This window comes from Myotis davidii, unplaced genomic scaffold, assembly GCF_000327345.1.
Source record: "Myotis davidii unplaced genomic scaffold, ASM32734v1 scaffold89, whole genome shotgun sequence".
In the NCBI taxonomy this organism is placed as follows: Eukaryota; Metazoa; Chordata; class Mammalia; order Chiroptera; family Vespertilionidae; genus Myotis; species Myotis davidii.
Genome location: NW_006300372.1, coordinates 554,797 through 578,035, shown reverse-complemented (window position 1 = coordinate 578,035; position 23,239 = coordinate 554,797). Strand labels below are relative to the sequence as shown.

At 51.9% G+C, this 23,239-nt stretch overlaps 1 protein-coding gene across 2 annotated transcripts; it reads left to right on the top strand.

Annotated features, from left to right (window-relative positions):
• The first annotated feature begins 433 nt into the window (after nucleotides 1–433).
• On the top strand, nucleotides 434–21,822 carry ARAP3 (ArfGAP with RhoGAP domain, ankyrin repeat and PH domain 3). 2 transcript variants are annotated; one of them, XM_006776969.2, is made up of 32 exons: nucleotides 434–1,314; nucleotides 1,429–1,490; nucleotides 1,593–1,704; nucleotides 5,122–5,325; nucleotides 5,453–5,522; nucleotides 5,764–5,884; nucleotides 5,974–6,158; nucleotides 6,237–6,343; nucleotides 6,592–6,791; nucleotides 6,892–6,977; nucleotides 7,111–7,293; nucleotides 7,461–7,596; nucleotides 8,180–8,296; nucleotides 8,704–8,851; nucleotides 8,959–9,061; nucleotides 11,184–11,403; nucleotides 12,079–12,142; nucleotides 12,350–12,513; nucleotides 14,373–14,585; nucleotides 14,853–14,958; nucleotides 15,849–15,996; nucleotides 16,272–16,340; nucleotides 17,070–17,144; nucleotides 17,243–17,357; nucleotides 19,068–19,196; nucleotides 19,273–19,406; nucleotides 19,605–19,687; nucleotides 19,784–19,819; nucleotides 19,921–19,984; nucleotides 20,085–20,222; nucleotides 20,421–20,459; nucleotides 20,955–21,822. In XM_006776969.2, the coding sequence occupies exons 1-32, from the start codon at nucleotides 791–793 to the stop codon at nucleotides 21,429–21,431; spliced, it is 4,632 nt and encodes a 1,543-aa protein (XP_006777032.1). In that variant the 5' UTR covers nucleotides 434–790; the 3' UTR covers nucleotides 21,432–21,822. The 2 variants fall into 2 exon arrangements, with proteins under 2 accessions (XP_006777032.1, XP_006777033.1); XM_006776970.2 differs by lacking the exon at nucleotides 20,421–20,459.
• Nucleotides 21,823–23,239: the final 1,417 nt, after the last annotated feature.

Below are 23,239 nucleotides of genomic sequence, written 5' to 3'. Positions count from 1 at the left end.
GAGTGGAGAGTACAGCCTGGAGTACCCCTGGGCCCTCATCTCTCTGGCCCAGGTCTCCACCCCATCCCCAAGCTGCCCAGGACCAGGATCCCACATGCTGGGACTCGTTAAGGCTCTCTTGGCAGCCGGACCAAGGCAGACAGGATGTGTGGGTGGCCAGGGCTGGAGGGACAGGAAGGAAGTCTGAGCTGAGACAATAGGTGGAAGGGGAGGAACTGGGAATGACCAGGATCAGGAGGGCTGAGCTGTACCTCAGCTCTGGAAACCAGTGGGACTGGGATCTGCACTCCTCCTGTGCCACAGCTGCCCCTGTCCCCACCTGATGCCACAGCAGGCTCAGGCCACATCAGCCCCCGCCGCCCCACCCCACTCCACTCCATACCTGAGGGTTCTCGCATCTCGTCCTGTACTTACCTGGTTCTTGCTTGGTTGGCTGTGCAGTCATGCAGGGCAGAGCTTTGACCTAGACCCGGGGTGGGCAGGAGCTTGGGGGCCAACACTAACACATGCTTGCTATAAGCCTGGGGCAAATCTCTCTTCCTTTGTCCCTTTCGGGGCCTCAGTTTCCTCGTCTGTAAATGAAGGGATTCTCCTATAATAATAAGAAAGCCCCTTCTGATGTCCTGGGATAGCTCTGCTCCAGATGGCAGGCCTCTGGTTCGTTTTCTTTGGAGGAAGACTGGAGTCTGGTATCCCCATCCAGGCCTCAGACTTTGAGAGAGGGAGGGGGAATCTCAGCCTGAGCCCTCCCTTCCCCCTACCCCTCCCCCCAGCAATGGCCTGAGCCCCCATGGCTGCCCCTCAGGACCTGGACGTCTCGGTGTGGCTGGCCACGGTGCACCTGGAGCAGTATGCAGACACGTTCCGGAGGCATGGCATGGCGACGGCAGGTGCAGCCCGGGGCCTGGGCCACGAGGAGCTGAAGCAGCTGGGCATTTGCGCCACAGGGCACCGGAAACGCATCTTGCGCCTGCTGCAGACAGGCGCTGCCGAGGGCTCCCCAGATCCCCAACTGGATAGAGCCATGGAGCCATCCTCCAGCCCAGCTCCCCAAGCTCAGCCCCCCAAACCTGTGCCTAAGCCCAGGACAGTATTTGGAGGGCTCAGTGGCCCCACTACCACCCAGAGGCCTGGGTTGAGCCCAGCCCTCTTGAGACCAGAAGTGCCCAGGAGCCCAGAGTCCAGCCCAAGGTCCCTTCCTCTCCCCACCACCTCCTCTGAGCAGCCTTCAGCGTTAAATACTGTGGAGATGATGCCCAATGCCATCTACTTCGGCCTGGACTTAAGAGGCGGGGCACAGACAGCTCAGGACACGTGAGTGGGGTTGTGTCCCTGGGGATTGATGCTGGGGAGGGGCAGAGAGGAGCAGGTATGAGGGCTTGTCCTTCCTTCTCTCTCCCTTAATGACCACTAGACCTTTCCCCTCAGGGCCCCAGACAGCTCCCAGCCAGCTGCCCCCACCCCTGCCCTCAGGCCCACCACAGGCACAGGTAGGTGGGTTATCATGGGCAGGGAAGAGGGACAGTGCCCTTCAGGATCTCAGACATCGCCACCTGATCTCCTCTTTCTGCCTCCCCCTCCTCCCCCGTCAGTGCACATCATGGATCCGGGTTGCCTGTACTATGGTGTCCAGCCTGTGGGGGTCCCAGGGGCACCCAACAGAAGAGAAGGCAGAGGTGTCTGTCAGGACAGGGCTGAACACAGGTGAGTAGTCAGTAGGGCGACGATGGCAGGAAGTGGGGAAGATTGAGGAGCTGGTGCGGCGGCCATGGATCTAGTTATTCGTGAGATGTGCATTGAATGTCCACTGTCCACAAACCAGTGGGTCTGTGTCTGTATCTCCACCACAGATAGGCTCCAATGCAGGACGAATATAACAGACCTAGTCCCTGCTTCAGGCAGCTTGAGACTCAGTGGTGCAGACAGGAAATAAAACAAGTTGACAAATGGCCAGGAACCCCAAAGACAGGGCACGTGGATCCCTGCCAACAGGGAGGGGGCGCTTTTTTTATACTGCGGTTGGGTGCGGGCTGGGACATGAGCTGAGGTATTCAGCTGAGGAAGTTTCCGCTGCAGGGGTCAGCAGGGGCATTCAGGAAGGAGTCAGTATCTGTGTGGGGGTCATGTTGATTAAGGGAGAAGAAGCCGGTATCTGTGTCTGGCACCTTGATCTGTGAGAAATTCCAGGGGGAGTCCATTATCTTGTCACATGTCTGCATGTATCCGATCCTGGGCTCTCTCAGACCTAACACATAACATTTCAAATAGGGAGCAGTGCATGCCTGGCTGGTGTGCTCAGTTGGTTAGAGCATCATCCCATACACCTGTGTGAGAGGCCATGTGCCCAGGGGCACAGGAGCTGGGACCACGCCAGCTGGGGCAGAATGGGCTAAGGAGGGAGGAGTGGGAGGAGAAGGTGTCAGAGAGGTGAAAGGGGTCAGATGGGACAGGACCTTGAGGGACTTTCAATGTTACTCTAAGTGAAATGGGAAGCCACTGGAAGGGTTTGACTTTCAGAATCCCTCTGGTTGCTGTGCTGGGAATGGTCTGTAGCAGGCAAAAGAGGAAATGCAGAGACCCCCTTAGGAGTGACCTAGTGACACATCTCAGACAGGGGCAGTGGACAGAGGTGGGTTTGGGTTATAATGTGAAGGCCACCTGTCCTAGTAAATTAGGGTGTGAAAGAAGAAAAAAGAGCTTTTAAGAATGACTCGAAGGGTTTCTGTCAGAGTCTGCACTGCCCAATGCCAGTGGCTACTGACCAAATGTGGCCAGCCTGGAGTGAGATGCTGTGATAGGAAAACAACTACCAAATTTCAAAGACTTAGTACCAAAAAAAACACAATAATACTACATGAAATAACAGACAAAGGTATACATTATTGTAATAATTTTTATACTGATGGCATATTAAAATGTTAATGTTTTCGGCATTTTGGGTTTAATAAAATGTATTATTAAAATTAATTTCACCTTTCTCTTTTTTTTTCAATCCTCACCCAAGGATATTTTTTCCATTGATTTCTACAGAGAGGGTGGAAGGGAGGGGGGAAGACCGGGAGAGAAACATTAACATGAGAGAGCCACATTGATTGGTTGCCTCCGCGCACCCCTACTGGGCTGGGGAACCTGCAACAGAGGTACATACCCTTGACCAGGAATCGAACCACAGACCCTTGGATCGGCAGGCCAACGCTCTAACCATTGAGCAATTGGCCAGGGCTCACCTGCTTACTTTTATTTATTTAATGTGACTACTAGAAAATTTAAAATTATGTACTTTGTGCTTTTATATTGACTTCTGTTAGTGCTGTTCTGAGCAACTGAAAATTCCCGGAGTTGCTCTGGTCTGAGATGGGGAGGACTGGAGGTTAGGTTAGGAGTTCAGTGATGGATGTGTTAAATTTGAGGTGTATATTATACACCCAAGAGAAGATGACAAACAGGCCACTGGATATGCAAGTCTGAAGCTTGGGGGAGAGGTCTGAGCTGGAGATCTAAATCTGTGAGCTGTGGGCGTTTACATGTGTGTGTGTAGCTGTGAATGAGTGTCTACAGAGCAGAGGACCGAACTCAGCATCCTGCCACACTTCAATGTCAAGAGGTTTGGGAGAAGAGGAAGAATCAGCAAAACTGAAAATAAATGGCTAGTGAAGGAGAAGGAAAAGCTGGAGAATGTGATGTAGGAGCCAAGCGAAGGACATATGTGTAATGAGGAGGGAGAGAGCAGCTGTGTTAACTGCTGCTAGTGAGTGAGATGAGGACTGAGAATTGATCTCTGGAGTTGGCAACGTGGGGTTGGTCAGAGTGGACTCAAGAAAGAATGGAAGGAGCTGGAAAGGTATAGATAACATTCTTTAGGAGTTTTTCTGCAAGGAGCAGAGAGTTGGAGCGGCTGTTAATAGTGGAAGTGGGGTCAAGAAAGGTTTTTTTATGGGCAGGAATGTTACGTGTGTTGTAGGTGAATAGGAATGGTCCGGTAGAGAGGGAAAATTAGTTGATGTAGGGGGAGAAAAGGGAGAAAGTCTGGGGTAATGTCCTTGTGTAGGTGAGAGGAGTAGAATCAAGGACATGGAGGAGAGACTGGCTTTAGACAGGGTTGTTTATTATGGTAACAGGAGGAAATCTGAGTATGTGTGAAATCGGGTAGAGGAGGTGCTGGGAGTCTGGGAGTTCTTGTCTGATTGCTTCAATTCCTCAGGAAAGTGGGAAACAAATTGGTAGAGGAATGGTCTTCAACCTTAGCGGTGCGATAGGCTAGGGAACTTTGAAAACTACAGATGCCTGGGCCCCGATCTAAGGAGTTCAAATTTAAGTCTCTGGCATGGGGCCCAGATTCCGGTATTTTTAAGTTTCCAAGTGATTTTGTGCTGCTGAGCTTAAGAACCACTGAAAGGTGACAAAATAGTAGAGGGCGTTCTGACAAGACGGTATAAGCAAAGTCCGGAGGATGAGAAAAGGCAGCCCAACGAAGCACCTTCTGAGGAGAGGGAACAGCATGTGCAAAGGCTCTGAGAGAGGGAGGAGGAGGAGGCTAATCTGTAGTAAGCAGAGGCGAGGGTGATGCAGGCTGAGGTCAGGGGAGTAGCCATGGGTCTCAATGTCCAAGGTCTTCCAGCCCAGGGTAAGGAATTTGAATTTATCCTAAGTGCCAAGTGATTACAGGGTTTCATGCAGGGGAGTGAAATGATCTCATTTGTATTTTTTAAAGAGCAATCTGGTGGTGCTGGGAAAATGGATGTGGGAGGGAGGGCCGGAGTGGAAACAGGTGACCCGTTAAGCAATTACATCACTCCGGTGAGAACTGATGGGAACTTGATTTAGGGAGACAAAGTCAAGAACTTTTTGGAGAAAGAGCCTATAAAATTTATTGAGTAGATATAAGCAACCATGACAGGGAGCCATCTACTAGTGGCAGAGGGGAGGGACTGAAATTTTCCCAAAGAAAAATTCAAGTGTGCTCACAGAAGAAGGTCCAGGCTGATTGGGTGCCCAGCCTCCCTGTTTCCCCGTTTGAAAAGCAGATCCAGTACCTGCCAGGCATCCTACTAGGTGTTATGGGTGGGGGTGTTCAGGGAACTGGGCCTAATGTGTGTCCCTCTCTGTCTTGGTCCCCACAAGGCTCAGCAGGCAGGATCTGGAAACACGGGAGGATGCCGGCTATGCCAGCCTTGAGCTGCCTGGGGATTCCTCCCTCTCGCTGCCCACCCTGAACACAGAGGAGACCAGTGATGACCTCATCTCACCCTATGCCAGCTTCTCCTCCACGGCAGACCGTCCCCTGCCCCTGCTCAGTGGCTGGCTAGACAAGCTCTCCCCTCAGGGGTGGGACTGCTGGGAAGGGAAGGGGAGGGAGGCTGGTGGTGGGGTGGGGGTCAGGTCTCAAGTGCTCCTAGGAGCCTCAAGGATGCAGCTTCCACCACTCACTGATCTCGGCCCCTCCCTTCTCTAGAAACTACGTCTTCCAGAGGCGCTTTGTGCAGTTCAATGGGAGGAGTCTGATGTACTTTGGCAATGACAAGGTGGGGCCCAGGGGATGCTGCATGGGGCCTGGGAGACGGGGAGGGAGAGGGGGCGCTGAGGGAGGCTCAGTTTCGGAAGACAGTCACTGCGTGACTAATGTCAGTATCTAAAGAAGCCAGGTTAGCAGCTGTACTCCACTGCTGTGGAACGATTGCTGGTCTCATTAAAAGTTGGTGTGGCCCCTGGTGTCAACGCACATGACTGAGTTCCTGCCTGTGTGTCATTGGGCTCTCTCTCCAGGACCCCTTCCCCAAGGGTGTGATCCCCCTGTCCGCCATTGAGATGACCCGCAGCAGCAAAGACAACAAATTCCAGGTCATCACCAGCCAGAGGGTATTTGTGTTCCGCACGGAGAGCGAGGGTGAGGGCCAGGGCCCCCTGGGTCCGGGCAGGGGTGGGGAGGCCATGTGAGCACCGGGCCCATTGGCCTGCTTTCCTGTCCCCCACCAGCTCAGCGGGACACTTGGTGCTCCACGCTGCAATCCTGCCTGAAAGAGCAGCGTCTCCTGGGCCACCCCCGGGCCCCGCAGCTGCCCCGACCCCTCCGCACAGGCATGCTGGAGCTGCGTGGACACAAGGCCAAGGTGTTTGCGGCCTTGAGCCCTGGAGAGTTGGCGCTGTACAAGAGCGAGCAGGTGAGAAGGGCCGGCCTGGGCCGAGGGGCCTGGCTTATCCCACAGGGAGCCTCACTGCACCTCCCCCCACCCTGCCAGGCCTTCTCCCTGGGCATCGGGATCTGCTTCATTGAACTGCAAGGGTGCAGTGTCCGGGAGACCAAGAGTCGCAGCTTCGACCTGCTCACGCCCCATCGCTGCTTCAGGTGGGGCCCAGACTGGCAGGAGGCAAGGCTGGGGGAGAGGCTTTTGAGGGAGGCACCGGGGTGAAGAGATCTGGAGGCCACCTCAAGGGGATGTCAGTGGGTGTGCCCTGATGGGAGTCCTCCAGAGAGCAGGGTCAAAGCTGTTAGGAGGATCTGGGCTGACCTGTGCGGTTCCTGTAGGAATGGCCGGTGGGATGGGGCATGTGGGGAGGGTGTCCATGCCCACAGACTGGCTGTCCACCCCTCAGCTTCACAGCCGAGTCTGGGGGCGCTCGGCAGAGCTGGGCGGCCGCTCTACAGGAAGCAGTAACCGAGACCCTGTCTGACTACGAGGTGGCTGAGAAGATCTGGTCCAATCGGGCAAACCTGCACTGTGCGGACTGTGGGGCCTCCCGCCCAGACTGGGCTGCTGTCAACCTGGGCGTTGTGATCTGCAAGCAGTGTGCAGGTGAGGCCCAGAGCCTTTCGCTGGAATGGGAAGAGGTGGGGGCGGGGCAGGGCGGGAGGGCTCAGGGCGCCCATGCCACATGCTCCTCACACTCCAACAGGTCAGCACCGGGCTCTGGGTTCCGGGATCTCCAAGGTGCAGAGTTTGAAGCTCGACACCAGTGTCTGGAGTAATGAGATAGTGCAGGTGAGGAGGAGGGAGAAATGGGGGAGGAAGGAGAACATTTTAAAGAGGCTTGGACCCACCTTGGGCACAGGATTGGAAAGTCTAGGGACCCTTGAATTCCCATCACTTGCCTCTGCCCCTTGTCATCCTGCAGCTGTTCATTGTCTTGGGAAATGATCGTGCCAACCGCTTCTGGGCAGGGGCCCTACCCCCAGGTGAGAGGATAAATCCAGATACAACCCCAGGCCCACGGGGAGAGTTCATCTCCCGGAAGTACCGGCTGGGTCTCTTCCGGAAGCCCCACCCTCAGCATCCAGATCACAGCCAGCTTCTCCAGGTAGGAGGGATGGGTTGGAGCTGATGGGGAGGGGGAAAGCAGTCTCTGAGTTGAAAAGCTTAGACTTGGGGGGGTGGGGGGATGGGGCTGCTTTTGGTGACCAGCAGACTGTCCCCAGGGCTCTCAGATTGGGTCTTGGGGCTGACAGAATCCCTGCCCTCCTGCAGGCACTGTGTGCAGCGGTGGCAGGACCCAACCTGCTGAAGAACATGACCCAGCTTCTCTGTGTCGAGGCCTTTGAGGGTGAGGAGCCCTGGTCTCCCTCAGCCCTTGATGGCAGTTTCCCTGGTCTCCTGCCCCCAGGTAATCCCCCCAACAATTCTCAGCCCCAACCTGTGCCTAGGTTCTTCTAAGGTGCTGCAATCATCCCCCCAAACCCCCCAAATCCATCGCAATGGCCTAGCTAGAATCCCCCCGGGTCTGTTTCTGATGTCATGAAAGGACCTGATGCGGCCACTGCCTGGGGTGTGGCTCTGGATGTTTGAAGTGATAGTGCTGTCTCCTCCTGACAGGGTTAACCCATAAGCCAGGTCTCACCTCCCCGGGGGCAGTCTGCTCATAGAAATGGTCAGCTACAGCTGCTGGGCTCCAGTGAGCAGGCCAGAGGGGCTGGGACCCTTACAGATGATCCGTGCTCTGAGGCCTCCACCAGGACTGACTACCTGGTAGACTGTTTAGTGAGGAGCAGAGTGGGCTGGGTTAGAGGGCTCATCCCACCCTCTTTTCTCATTTGAGTAGTGAGTGGTCCAGCCCAACTGGGCTCTACTGAGCCATGCTGCCAGTGGAGTTCGGTTCTACTCTCTTCCTCAACTCAATCCCTTCCCTGAGGGGCTCAGACCATCCCTTTGTACTGGTCTGACCTGACCACTACTCCTCCCCCTTACAGACCCCTCCCTTGACGTGTACAATGAGGTGGTGGTGCCTGCCACTTACAGCAGCTTCCTGTACTGTGGTCCCATCAGCAACAAAGCTGGACCCCCACCTCCTCGCAGGGGCCGGGATGGTAAGCAGGGAACCAAGGGATTGGAGGAGGAGAAACCAGGATGGGAGACAGGGAGAAGAGGGCTGGGAAGGGAAAGTGGGGTCATGCCCAGGACTGCGCTGGGTGCAGGGGGTAAGAGAGGAATTATGCCTGGTGGCAGCATTGTGCTTTGAAGTCAGACGGTCAGGGTCAAATCTCAGCTCTGCTACTTCCTACCCATGAGATGGGCCAGCTAACCAAACTCTGAGCCTCAGTTTCCCCATCTATAAACTAGGAGCGAATATAATACCCATCTCATAGGGTCGTTGGGAAGATTACGTGAGATCGTACATGGCCAGAAGGCTTCGCATAGAATAAAGGTCTAGAAAAGGAATTCTGACAGTGGAGACAGGGGTCCTCTGCCTGCTGACCATCAGCTTTCCCCTTAGCTCCTTCCCGACTGTGGTGCGTGCTGGGAGCGGCTCTGGAAATGTTTGTGTCAGAAACCAGCCCCGACCCCCTCAGCCTCATCCAGCCCCAGGATGTTGTATGTTTGGGTGTGAGCCCTCCACCTACTGACTCAGGTGACCTTGACAGGTAACAGCCCACCATACTCACTGAGTTCCCCTTTTCCCTTCCTGATCCCAAGCCTGAAGTCACCTCCTTGGACCCCATTCTCTTCCCTGACCTCACCTTCTTTCCAGGTTCCCCTTTTCCTTTGAGCTCATCCTCACCGGGGGGAGGATCCAGCATTTTGGCACCGATGGAGCTGACAGTCTGGAGGCCTGGGTCAGCGCCATGGGCAAGGTGAGACAGCGGAGACCCCTCCCTGACAGCTCATGGTTTTCCTGGCTGCACTTGCCCCCATCCTATCCTCTCTGTTCCTGTAGCCTCTCCTACCTCTCCCTTTAACAGTGAAGGTGACTGAGCATGTATTTTGTGCCAGGGCCTGGGGTAAGCACTGCCCACTCAACATCTCATTTAATTTTCACAACAACCCTCAGAGGTAAGGACTATTAATATTTCACACATAAAGAAACTGAGTCTCAGAGGTTATAAAGTCACGTGGTCAAGGTCACAGAACTAGAAGGCAGCAGAGCATCAGGCCTCTGTCCCCAAAGCTCATGGTCCAAACCTCCCTGTGCTGGGTCTCTTCCCACAGAGAAGCTGCCCTTGCCTCCCACTTCTTCGTCCCACCCTCCAGGTCCTGAGGCCGCCTTCACCTGGCCCAGCTTCTCCATTGCCAGGCAAGCCCATCTCTCTCCATCCTGCACCCTCCCCCTGGAATTAAAAGTTCAGATTCCGGAGTCAGACATCCTGGGAACTGAGTCCTCCGTCTCTCAGCCCTGTGAGCTTTTCCATAAGGGTAGAGTGGGTATAAAAGGCCCACCCTATAAGGCTAAGAATGAGAGACACGTGAGGCTCATTCTCTGTGTCGTGTTAACATTTCACCATCTGTGGGTGCTGAGATAGTAATGGTGATAATGAAGACAGTCATTCCCTTCCTTACACAGCTTTTCCCTCAGCCCTGTTCCACCCTCAGTTTAGCATCAATTCAAAAAGTCCTGTGCCCTATCATTCCTCAATCCCTTGCTGCCTTCCTCTGCCATACTCTTTTTTTAAAATATTTTTATTGATTTTAGAGAGGAAGAGAGAGGGATAGAGTGATTGAAACATCAGTGATGAGAGAGAATCAAAAATCAACTGCCTCCTATCAAGCCTGCAACCTGGGCATATGCTCTGATCAAGAAATGAACTGTGACCTCCTGGTTCATAGGTTGACACTCAACCACCGAGCCCTGCCAGCTGGGCTGCCGTACTCTTCTAATCTTCTGCCCTGTGGGTGGCCAGTGACTTCCCATTGTCAAGGTCCAAGGGCTTCCTTCTGGCCAACCCAGCTCATATCTGCAGCATCTGACACTTCTCTGACCCCATTCTCTTGTTCCCCTGTAACTCCTCACACCAAGAAATTGTTCTCTGTGTCCTTTAAGGGTGCTGTCATGGCCCTACCAGCTGAGTCCAACTCTCCTCTTATTATTATGTACACTTTCCACAAATCTAGCCCACCCTTTAGGCAGTGGTACTGCCCAACGTGTGGGCTGCAGACTGTCACTGCACTGGCCTGTGGACTCTTTGTTATGGCCTGTGACAGTACAAGTACAGAACTTGAGAGTTAGCTTTCATAACCATTTGACAGAGTGACTTTATGTGTGGAATTTCATTATAAAATTGGCGGCTTATATGTTGTATGTACTTCTTTTTTCATTTAATTTTTCTAGTAATCATTTTTATTGTTTTTTATTAAAGTATTTGTTAGTGACAGTTTGGAAATATTTTTTGGGTAAATTTCCTCTATTGTCGAGAGTATTACAGATGTCCCCCATTACTCTCCTCCACCGGGCTCCGCCCCGCCCCAGGCCTTCACACTCTATTGTCTGTGTTCATGGGTTATGCATATATGGAAATTAAAAGAAAATAAACTTCCTGTTCCTTTATCACGGGTAGTTTGAAAAGCACTACTTTCAGGTCCACCTCAAATAGTTCTTTGTCCACGAAGCCTCTCCCAGCCCCTTTGTGTGATGGGACCTCCCAAGGCATCAAGACTCTTTCCTTACAGCGTTTCGGCTCCCCATTCTTTCTCACCCCTACATCCCAAGTAAGGGCATAAGGCTGTCACACAGGGGTCTTCTCTGTGTTGGTTGGAGCGAATTAAATTGAACTGAATTTCTTTCCTGTCTTTCTCCATCCATCTCTGTTTTCTCCTTGGGCCTTTCCTTCACTCCCTACCCATCCCTTTTCATTACCCTCTTTCTTTTGCTTTCTCTTCATGTCCTTCTCTGTCTGTCCCTGGCCCTCTCACTCTCTGTCCCCACCTCCTTGTCTCTTCCCCCATCTTCCTCTCCCCCCATGTCCTCTTCCTGCTTCACAGTGGTTCTCCCCGCTGAGCTGTCACCAGCTGTTGGGCCCTGGGCTGGTGCGGCTGGGCCGCCTGTGGCTGCGGTCCCCCTCCTACACAGCCCTGGCTCCTGGCCTCTGGCTGTCAGGGTTTGGACTTCTTCGTGGTGACCACCTCTTCCTGTGTCCAGCACCGGGCCCTGGCCCTGCAGTCCCTGAGGACATGGTGCATCTTCGGCGGCTACAGGAGATCAGTGAGCAGGGCTGGGGACAGGGGTGAAGGGTGGCCATGGAGGGGGGAAGGAATGGACCTTCCCTGTGGGAAATAGCAGACACAAGCTCTGGAGTCAAACTTCCCAGATTTAGACCCCTCACACTCTATCAACTCCTAGCTGTGTAATCTTGGACAAGTTACTTAATGTCTCTATGCCTTAGTTTCCTGATCTTTACAACAGGCACAATAGCAGGGTTGTAGTGAGTTTCAAATAAGGCGACACATGTAAAACACTTATCACAAAGCCTGGGAGGAGGCATCTCTCAAGTGTTCAGTAAACGGTATATGTTATAAATGTTATTGTTATTATTATTTGGAGTCACTTGTTGGTTGAGGACTGGGAGAGGGGACTGGGTACTCTCACTTTCTCCTAAAAGAGGAACAGTGTCAGATATTGTTTTAGGGCTTTGGAGATAAGAGAACTGCGTTCAAGCTTAGCTTTGCCATTTTATAGCAAGTAATCAGAGGCAGTTACTTAACCTCTCCGAGCTTTATGTGTCACCCGTGAAATGGGGATAATAATGTGTAACTCATAGGATTTAATGCAACATCGTTTATAAGGCTCCTAGCCTGCACCTCCGTGCCTTACATGTTTCATAAATATTAGTCATGATGATGATGATGATGATGATGATCTCCATGATTCTCCTCCCAGGTGTAGTCTCGGCTGCTGACACCCCAGACAAGAAGGAGCATTTGGTCCTGGTGGAGACAGGAAGGTAAGCGTTGCCCCTGCCCTTTGTAGAGTTCAGCCCACACCCTTGGACCACCACCCATTTCCCGAAAGTCCCTTTCCTAGTTCAGAGGCCCTGTCTGGGTTGGGGGTTGCTGCTCCTTCTGGTGACTCTAGGAAATCTGGTCCTTGTGATTCTGGGCCCCAGCGGATCCTCTGGAAATGGCTCTGACCCAGGCCCCTTGGGTCTCAGGACCCTGTATCTGCAGGGAGAGGGCCGGCTGGACTTCTCAGCATGGAATGTGGCCATTGGGGGAGCAGCCGGTGGGGGCGGCACGGGGCTGCAGGAACAGCAGATGAGCCGAGGCGACATCCCCATCATCGTGGATGCCTGCATCAGTTTTGTCACCCAGCATGGTGAGTGGGTACTGGTCAATACTGAGCCAGCGGGGGATGGGGAACAAGGGCACAGCCAGGGGGTGGTGATCTGCCTACAAGCTTGGCCTCCAGAGCCTGCAGCCTGACAGCCTCTGCTCAGTGACCCTTGGCAAGCTGCTTTGCCTTTCTGAGCCTCTGTTCTCCATCTGTAAAATGGGGTTACTAACCGTCCTTATTTTCCAGAATTGTTGTGACAGTAAGATAACACTTATAAAGCATTTAGTGCAGGACCTAGCAGGTAGTAAGTGTTCCACGGTAACTGTCTGTGGGGCGTGGACATGGACAGTGACACTGAAATGTGACTAGAGATGTAGAACCGTGGAGAACAAAGAGGGGGCAGCTACGGGGCCAGAGCCAAGCTGTTCAGCCAAATCCTTGAAGGTCTGAACACAATTATTCTGTGTGGGAGGTTTTCCAGGCATAAAAGTTCAGCTATGCAAGTGGTTCCCAGAATTCTTTGTGAGCTTTTGGCCTCTGCTTTATTCTCCAGCCTAAGTAAGGACCCAGTAGAATCTATCTTCCGGGTGAATCCCCATTAGAAGAATGAACTCTTGAGAAGGAAAATCCGCAGAAAACTAAGAAGGGCAGTAAAGGGGGCGAAAGCACATCCATAAACCTACAAATAGTTGTGCTTACAACCAGGACAGTGACTAGTCAGCGGCTAATGACATTCTCTATGCGTTGGCAGTAGCCCCATGCAGTGACTTCCCCCACTCACAGACCCCTGTCCTCTTCTCAGCCTCCCTATGTTCAAAGGAGGAATTAAGTCAGAGGCCCATGAAAAAGCCTGGGGAAAGAGAGTGGGTGTCCATGCCCCCTCCTCCACAGTGCCTGCACCGCCATTCTTTAGTCAACAGATATTTGTTGAGCTTCTCCCACATGCCATGACAATGAACAGGGAAGGTCCTATGAAGCTCAGAGACTAGCAGGGGAGATGGGTAATGACTAAGAAAACAAATACAATCAGTTCTCATTATTCGAGGTAGTTATATTCTACAAAGTGACTGCTAACACTGAGTTAATGCACACTGAATCATTGCCCCAGGGGAAAGACAGGGTTAGGTTCCTGAGAACTTCTGGTCACATTTCCATCAACCAGTCAACACATGACCTTGTTTTATGTGTGTTCCTGTTTAAAGACACTTGATTTCATATGTTTTGTCGATTTGTTAACACTGAACTCATGGCCAACAAGCACTACACCCTCTTCCTGAAGGAAGTTTGTCCGACACATGTATTTTCTCCAGAAGGCACATCATAGCCTCCTTGCACTTAGGGACACTAGACAGCACATTAGCGCTATAATTGGGGGCCATTTTAAACAGGATTACACACACACACACACACAAGAATGCAAAAAACATGGCTCTAAATATGCCATGAAGAGACACTTGTTTACTGTATGACACCTTAGCTGGGAATGTGTCCAACAGGCGGCTCAAGTTTTTCTCTGCTCTGCGCATGTTCCCAAATGACTGAAGAAGCACCATCAGTATTGATTTGGGGGTTACAAATAACTTTTAGCAAGTAGATGAATTTGCAAATGCAGAATCTTCAAATGACTAAGGCCTATAATGCGATTCTAGAGAGTGCTGTTTAAAAATAAAAGTGATGAGGAGCTAGAGAGATGGGGGCTGCTATGTGTCATGCATGGTTAGTTAAGGACTTTCAGAGATGAGGACTGAGCAGGGTCCTGGAAAGCAAGACCATGAAGGCAGATTTCTTCCTCTATGACCCCACCAATAGCCACAAGCCATGTAGGGGGTCACGGATGGGATGCTGGGTGGGTGGTGGTGGGTCTTTGGGCAGTTGTGAGCAGAGATGCTGGCTGTTCTCAGGGCTCCGGCTGGAGGGTGTATACCGGAAAGGGGGTGCTCGTGCCCGCAGCCTGCGGCTCCTGGCTGACTTCCGGCGGGATGCCCGGTCAGTGAAACTCCGACCAGGGGAGCACTTTGTGGAGGATGTCACCGACACACTCAAACGCTTCTTTCGAGAGCTCGATGACCCCGTGACCTCTGCACGGTTGTTGCCTCGATGGAGGGAGGCTGCTGGTACTTTCGAGATCCCTAAGAATTCCTCACAGGCAACCAAGGGGCAACCAGGAAGTCCACCTACCCCACCAGAATTCCTGAGGCTCCCTTGTGGGATTGAGCAGCCCCCCGCCTAATCACTCCCCCCACTGGAGGATCACCCAGGGACTCAGCTCAGGGCAAGGTGGGAAGGGGGCCAGAAACACATCAATCCTGGGTTTGTTTCTCTCAAAATCCCTCAACTCTCCCTTCCCTGATCCTCTCCAACGCTCCCCTATTCCATCCCAGAGCTGCCCCAGAAGAATCAGCGCCTGGAGAAGTACAAAGAAGTGATTGGCTGCCTTCCGAGGGTCAACCGCCGCACACTGGCCACCCTCATCGGGCATCTCTATCGGTCAGTATGGCAGGCCCCCCTCAACCCCCCTCCATTGACCCTTTGTCACTTCTTCCCAAGCTCCTCGTCTACATTCCTTCATCCATCCCACAAACCGTTGTTAAGCGAAGGTATTATAGCACAGTTTCAGTGTGAACTCTGGAGTCAGACAGACCTAAGCCTCAGTTTCCTCATTTGTAAAAGAAAGCGATGTAATAAATAGTATCCACCTCACTGGTGATTTGAGATTTAAGTAACATAATCCTTGTAAAATTCTTAACTACAGCACCTGGCATGTGTGTAGTAAGTATTTGGAAATAGTAAGCAGTCAACATTATTTGGATTTATTATTCTATGCCAAGCAAAGGAATATATGTAGCAGACAAAAAGAAGATGCAGATCTATCTTTGCCTGTCTACTGGGGTGACAGGTCTTTAAATGATTCCAGGGTGAACCCCAGCTATACTGTACCAATGACATTATATCACAGGGACTGGCCAATTATGACCTGTGGGCCAAATCCAGTCCACTGCCTGTTTTGTAAAACAAGTTTTGTAAAGTCATGCCCATTCATTTATATATTTTCAATGGTTCCCTCCACACAACAGCAGCAGCAGAGTTGAGGAGTTGTGATAGACTGTATGGTCTATAAGCCTGAAATATTTACTATCTGTTCCTTTACATAAAAAGTTTGCTGACCACTACTATATTTAAAATCACTTATTCCTGTCTGTCTCTCCCCTAGAGTAGGAGCTCCTGAGGCCAGTATTATATCTTACTCTTGCATCCCAATGTTTAACCCAGGGCCTGCACACAGTAGGAACTCATTAAGTGTTCGCTGAATGAATAGATGTGTTGATAAACGGGTGAGCACAAACTGCATTCCTTGTGACTCTCACGCCCCTCTGCAGGGTGCAGAAGTGTGCGGCTCTGAACCAGATGTGCACGCGGAACCTGGCCCTGCTCTTTGCACCCAGCGTGTTCCAGACAGATGGGCGAGGGGAACACGAGGTGCGGGTGCTGCAGGAACTCATCGACGGCTATGTCTCTGTCTTTGACGTAAGCTCCCTCAACCCCTGACCCACAGTCCCTCTTCCTGAACTCTGGATCCTCTCACCCCAACAAGCCCCCTGCCCTCTGAAGGCCCCCAGCATCAGGAACCATCTCCCAGAGCCCTGGGCCCCTTTCACCCATAACTTTGCTCTAACATCCTTGCCCGATTGGTTCTTAGCTCTTATACAGGTTCTCTGGTCGTTCACATCTCTCCCTGCTCCCCTCCTTTCCCAGTACATCCCCCACCCCCATCACACACACTCCCTCTGGCTCTTCCACAGATCGACTCTGACCAGGTAGCTCAGATTGACTTGGAGGTCAGTCTTATCACCACCTGGAAGGATGTGCAGGTAACTTGTCCTGGCCTTGGCTCCTGAGTGGGCCAGGAAGGGACATCAAGATAGGAAGCTGACCTTCTGCTTCTGGACACAGGGGCAACCCAAGGAGGGAGATGTTTTGGGGAGAGGGGTTGGTTTAAGATTTGCTTCATTTATTCCTCCGTGAGGAGTCGCCATTACAGTGGTTCTCAACCTTCTGGCCCTTTAAATACAGTTCCTCATGTTGTGACCCAACCATAAAATTATTTTTGTTGCTACTTCATAACTGTAATGTTGCTACTGTTATGAATTGTAATGTAAATATCTGATATGCAGGATGGTCTTAGGCGACCCCATGAAAGGGTCGTTCGACCACCAAAGGGGTCGCACCCACAGGTTGAGAACCGCTGCTCCATTACGAATAGTGGCAGAAGCCCTTCAGTTCCACGTGAAAGAGATCCAAGGAAGAATAGCTAAGTATTATTCTCACAAAGGTGAGAATAGTAATAATAAACACCATAGTAAATAGATGAGGACTTATTCTATTCCAGGCACGTTAGCATCACACAACTCCATTAAGTAGGTAGTCCCATTTTTCAAATAAAGATGTGGTCCTGCCACACCTCGCCTGAGCAATGTTGGGGGTGAAGGTTGGGAAGAGACTTTGGTCGGGGGGATGTTTATGAGACAACATGAGGAGACCTCTGGCCTTCATTCTTTACATCCTTTGTGTTCTCCTGACTTCTTTTCCCCTCCCCTCAGCTATCCCAGGCTGGAGACCTCATCATGGAGGTTTACATAGAACAACAGCTCCCAGACAACTGTGTCACCCTTAAGGTCAGTCCTGAGGGAACAGGAGGGGAGATGAGAGGATGATGAGGGAGACAGGCAATGGCCTGACCAGCAAGGGTCCTCTGCCTTTTCCCTGACCCCAGGTGTCCCCAACACTGACTGCTGAGGAGCTGACTAACCAGGTACTGGAGATGCGGGGGACAGCAGCTGGGACTGACCTGTGGGTGACATTTGAGATTCTCGAGCACGGGGAGCTGGGTGAGTAGGCCATGTGTGTGCATGGGGTGGGGGTGGGGTCAAACACCAACGACTTCTATGTTCCAAATACAGTAGATACTTCTCATGTACATGAGGGGACAATCTACACAGTTGGCCACTCCCTCTTTCTCAATATTCTCTCCTCTTGATTTTCATGGACCCACAAACTCTTGGTTTCCCTTCCACCTTGAAGGAGGCTTTTCTTCCTCCTTTGCCCAAATTCCAAATGTTGGAGCAACCCAGGGCTCAATCCTGGACCCTTTTCCTTTCTCTATCGACATTTCTCCTTGGATGAGCTCATTCATCCCCATGGCTTAAATGACATTAATAAGTTGCCCCTCCAATTTTTTTATTTTATTTTTATTTTTTATTTTTTTTAATATATTTTATTGATTTTTTACAGAGAGGAAAGGAGAGAGATAGAGAGTCAGAAACATCGATGAGAGAGAAACATCGATCAGCTGCCTCCTGCATATCCCCCACTGGGGAAGTGCGCGCAACCCAGGTACATGCCCTTGACCGGAATCGAACCCGGGACCCTTCAGTCCGCAGGCCGACGCTCTATCCACTGAGCCAAACCGGTTTCGGCAGTTGCCCCTCCAATTTTTATCTTCGTACCAAACCCCTCTTCTGAGCTCCAGACTCACATGTCCAACTGTTTACTTGGCACCTCCCCTTATACATCTCATAAGCCTCTCAAATTTAAAATGTCTAAGACCAAACTCAATTCCCAGCCCCCTCCCCTAACAAAAAGTCTAGGCCATTTCCTAGTTTTCCCTAACTCAGTCAGTGGCACCACCATTCACTCAGTTATCAAGGCCAGACACTTGGGAGTCCTCTGGGACTCCTCCCTTTTCTTCATCTTCATACTCAACCCAACCAACTAGTTCAGTAGATTCTATTTGAATCTATTACGCCATCTCCACCATTGTCACCACCCTGATCAACATCACCTTTATGTCTCTACCCCCAACATTAACCACTAAAATATACAGTCCCAGAAAGGAAACAGCTGGCCAGTATTCCATTCTTGCCTCCTGACTATCCATTTTCTGCATAGCAGTCAAATGGGCATTTCAAGCATAAGTCCATCGGATCATACCATTCCCACAGTTAAAACCTTCCAATGGGTTACCATTGAACTTAAAATTCCATTGAACTTAAGATTCAAGTTCCTTGTTGTGGTCCACAAGACCTCAGACCTCATCTCACATAATTCATCCTCTCATCTACTCTCTTTGTCCCACCACATTTTCTGTTTAGCTCCTCAAATACATCTTTCCTGACTCAGGGCTTTTGTTATTGCATTTTTGTCATGTCTGAAATCATCCCCCTGATCTTAGCATGACTTCTTTCTAATCCTTCAGGCCTCTGAATTTCTTCTACAAATGCGCCCCCAGAAAGGCCTTGCCTAATCACGGTATCTCAGTAGCTGCCCCGTTACTCTCTCTTTCAGCTTATTGTTTCTTTCACATAAGTATTTGCCTTTAATTGTTTTGTTTACTTACCTATTTACTAGCTGTGCGTTTGTGAAGGCAGGCCATTTGTTTCATGCTCACCACTGCATCCCCAAGCACCACTGTGCCTGGCATAGAGTCAGTGCTAACACCAATGTCTGGCTGGATGGTGGGATGGATGAATGAATGAGTTGGGGGCTCCAGGCTGCGGGTGGATATTCTGGTTGATACCCACTCCCACCTTGCCCCTCAGAACGGCCGCTGCACCCCAAGGAAAGGGTCCTGGAGCAGGCCTTACAATGGTGCCAGCTCCCAGAGCCCTGCTCGGCCTCCTTGCTCTTGAGGAAAGTCTCCCTGGCCCAGGCCAGCTGCCTCTTCACAGGTGAGCCTCCTTCCTTAGCCCACCTCTAGGCTTCTCCCCCCGGACCTCCCACCTAGGACTGCCCATTTGTACCCAGGTGTCCGGCGGGAGAGCCCAAGGGTGGGGCTCTTGCGGTGTCGAGAGGAACCGCCCCGCTTGCTGGGAAACCGCTTCCAGGAGAGGTTCTTTCTGGTTCGTGGTCGCTGCCTACTGCTGCTCAAGGAGAAGAAGGTGGGGCCCTGGGGCTATCGGGGAGGGACACTGGGTGGCTGTTTGTGAGGAGCCATGACTGCACTGACCCTATTACACCACAGCCCATAATCTCATCCATCTCACTGCTTCCCCAACGCTTCCATGACTTTTCGACCTCATGAACCCTGATCCTTCTCTCTCACCTATCAACTTCATTGACTCCGTGCATGTTCTCAGAGCTCTAAACCAGAACGGGAGTGGTCTTTGGAAGGTGCCAAGGTCTACCTGGGGATCCGGAAGAAGCTAAAGCCTCCAACACCGTGAGTCTTCTTCCCCACTTTTCTTTCTAGGGCCTCCCTGCCGCCGCCACCCTGGTATTTCCGATCACCCCACCTCTGTTCTCCTTTGCCTCTCAGGTGGGGCTTCACATTGATACTGGAGAAGATGCACCTGTGAGTACCTCCCAGCCTGGCTTCTCTGGCCCAACCCTGTCCTCCATCCCTATAGCTGTGACCTTTTTCCTTCCCCTAAATTCCCCTCTTATTACCCTCAGCTACCTGTCCTGCACTGACGAGGATGAGATGTGGGACTGGACCACCAGCATCCTCAAAGCCCAGGTGAGGGGAAGGAGAAAGTGGAGGGCTAGGTCTGTGGTTCTAGCTCTACCTCTCAGTACCTCCCATGCCCACTTGTGCCAACCTCTCCCCCTCCCTCCAGCACGATGACCAGCAGCCAGTGGTCTTACGACGCCGTTCCTCCTCAGACCTTGCCCGTCAGAAGTTTGGCACCATGCCTTTGCTACCCATCCGTGGGGATGACAGCGGGGCTACCCTTCTCTCTGCCAATCAGACTCTGGTGAGGTCCCAGCCCCACTCAAGCCCTTCTTGATCCCTGCCTGTGCCCTATCCACACTGCAGAAGGGAGTGGTGCACCTGCCAGCCTGCCCCCCCCCCCTTTGCCTTCTCTGTGCCTCTACTCCCCACCTCCTGTTGCCAGGCCTCACTGTGTCTCCGTGTCTTTCTCTCCTCGAATCCCCACCCCACCTGTGCCCAGCGGCGACTTCACAATCGGAGGACCCTGTCCATGTTCTTTGTGAGTACTGTGCCAGCGGTACCTGTCAGCGCTGTGTTCCTCTGTGCTGCCTGAGCTGGTGTGCTCCCTGTATTTGTCTCCGCAGGCCACGTGTGTTTGCGTGTGTGTGTGTGTGTGTGTGTGTGTGTGTGTGTGTGAGAGAGAGAGAGAGAGAAAAAGAGTGAGTGAGAGAGTGCTGGGCCAGGAAAAGTAAAGAAAATGAGGGATGGTGAGGAAAGGGGGGAGTGGTTCAGGACCTGAGAAACAGAAAGAAAGGTGAATGCATTTCAGAGTTAGACAGACCAGGGTTCAAGCCCCAGCTCTACCATTTGGCAGCTTAAGCCCCCTGTACCTCAGTTCACTCACCTTCAGTGTAACCCATCATACAGAGTTGTTTTGATACCATATCTGCAAAGTATTCTGCAGCATCTAGCTGAGAGCAAGAGCTCAGTAAGTGATAATGATGAATAACCCAGTAACTCTAACTCTGCCTCCTGCCAACCCATTCCCATCCAGCCCATGAAGTCATCTCAGGGGTCTGTAGAGGAGCAAGAGGAACTGGAGGAGCCTGTGTATGAGGAGCCAGTGTATGAAGAAGTGGGGGCCTTCCCGGAGCTGACCAAAGACACCTCCACCTCCTTCTTCACCATGAGGGAGCAGACAGCCAAGTCAGAGACCCCCCTCACCAGCCAGAGACCCTCTGATCAAGCCCTTCTCTCCAAGGCAGGCCGGGAGGAGAGGCCACCGGAGCCCCCTCCAGGTCCCCCTTCAAAGAACAGCCCGCAGGCACAATCGTCCTTGGAGGAGCAACTGCTCCAGGAGCTCAGCAGCCTCATCCTGAGGAAGGGGGAAACCACCATAGACCTGGGCAGCCCCTCCCAGCCCTCCAGTCCCCAGCCCCTGAGCCCCACCAACCATCCGACACAGACACCTGGCTTCCCCACCCCACCTCCCTGCACTTCCGGTCTACCCTCCAGCCAGCCCCTCACATGACCAGCAGTCCGAGGGAGTACCTAACCGAAAGACCAAGCTCTCACCTTGGCAGGCACTGTTGGGAGCGTCCTCTGCCCTGGCTGGAAAGACTCCAGGCTCCCGGGTGGTGCTGTGGAAGCAGCACAGGAACTGAGGGCTCCAGGGGCTGTGTCCTGCCCGGAGAGGGGCAGGTCATGGCTTCCCTCTGGGCCTCTGCTCACTTGTCTGTACCATGAAGCAACTGAAAGAAGTAGAGCAGCGAACGTAAAACTGTTTCTCAGAGCTGCGGGCCCCACATATTTTTCCTCAACAAGGGCAACTCCTGCTTTATCTATTTGATATGTTGGGGTTCTGTGAGAGATTTGGGGTGTGAAAAGAATGGTCTTAATGCATTAAATTAAAAAAAAAAAAAGATCTGGAAGCCAGAGAGCTGAATGATCCTCCAAGTCTGTCCTACTCCAACTTGATGTGCCTGTGGAGGGAGCCTTTACGCTGGGTGGATGGGGAAGGCCTATGTGAAGAGTAGAAACGTAAGGGTAAGAGGGAAGACATGTGGAGAGCTGGGAGGAGGAGCACTCCAGAAGGAGAGGGAAAGCAGGAGGCACGAAGGCTTTTGGACTGCCAGTGGGAAGGGGCTCGGCTTGCTGGGAACAGCATGAAAGCAGGAGCACCCTGCGTGGGGAGTGGGAGAAGAGTATAGGCTGAAGAGGGGAAGAAGGGCAGGGGCCCAATCACACACCATCTTGTAGACTATGCCAGGGCATTTGGATTTTATTCTGAAACTCCTTAAAACTGAGGAGTTTTAAGGAAGAGAGTGATGAGATCTTATTTCCTTTTTTTTTTTTTTAAATCAATTACTCTGGCTGTTTATGAGCCGTAGATTGTAGTGGGGTCGGGGGAGGGGGGAGGGGAGAGGTAGAGACTGGAAGCAAGGAGACCGGATATTCAAGTAGGAGACTGATAATGAGGGCTTGGACTAGGTTGGTGGTTTTGGAAATTGAGGGAAGTGGATCAATAGGGAGATGTCTTTTAGAAACAACCTATAGGACTTGAAGATGGATGTGGGGGCAGAAGAAAGGCACACTGACCCTGGGTTTCTGACTTTCCCAACTGGATGGAGAGTAGTACCATTTCTATGTTACCTGAGGTAGCTGACTGGGGAAGAATCAGGTTGAAGGAGCAGTTTTTAAAAGCTTGAGGTACTGTGCTCGCTTCGGCAGCACATATACTAAAATTGGAAAGATACAGAGAAGATTAGCATGGCCCCTGCGCAAGGATGACACGCAAATTCGTGAAGCGTTATGTGGTTTAAAAAAAAAAAAGTTTGAGGTACTGCCTGGCCTCTGTGGCTGAGTTGGTTGGAGCATCTCCCCTGCATCAAAAGGTTTCAGGTCAAAGCGGTCTCGATCCCCAGCAGCCGAATCTATGATTCTCTCTCTTCATTGATGTTTCTATCTCTTCACTTCCATTCCTCTCTGAAATCAATACAAATACATTAAAAAAAAAATTTTTTTTTAAAGAAAGGGTGTGTGGAGCCTCAGAAAGCTGTGTGGGGGCTGAAGGGCAGACCCTAAAGGTGACTGGGGCATTCTGGCCCGCAAGGCCCCACGCTCACCTCTCAGCTCACACCCACTCACGGGTGTCTTTTAGTTTCCCCTGGTCTTGGTTGCACCTGTCTTTTCTTCTGGGACTGGTTCCTTTCTGGCTCCAGGCATCTTTCTTACCTCAGCGCACTCTGGCTTTTCCAGTTCAGTGGGAAGTGAGAGAAGGTCTGGGACCAGCCCTGTTTCCCTCGTCAGACAAACTGCACCCAGGCATCCAGTGACTCA

Excerpts from the sequence above, each read along its gene's own strand:
- ARAP3 (XM_006776969.2), top strand. The coding sequence starts at position 791 with ATGGCTGCCCCTCAGGACCTGGACGTCTCGGTGTGGCTGGCCACGGTG. Across the intron at positions 8,852-8,958 it reads GACTCAGGTGACCTTGACAG|GTTCCCCTTTTCCTTTGAGC; the intron begins GTAACAGCCCAC and ends CCTTCTTTCCAG. Across the intron at positions 14,586-14,852 it reads TCGATGGAGGGAGGCTGCTG|AGCTGCCCCAGAAGAATCAG; the intron begins GTACTTTCGAGA and ends ATTCCATCCCAG.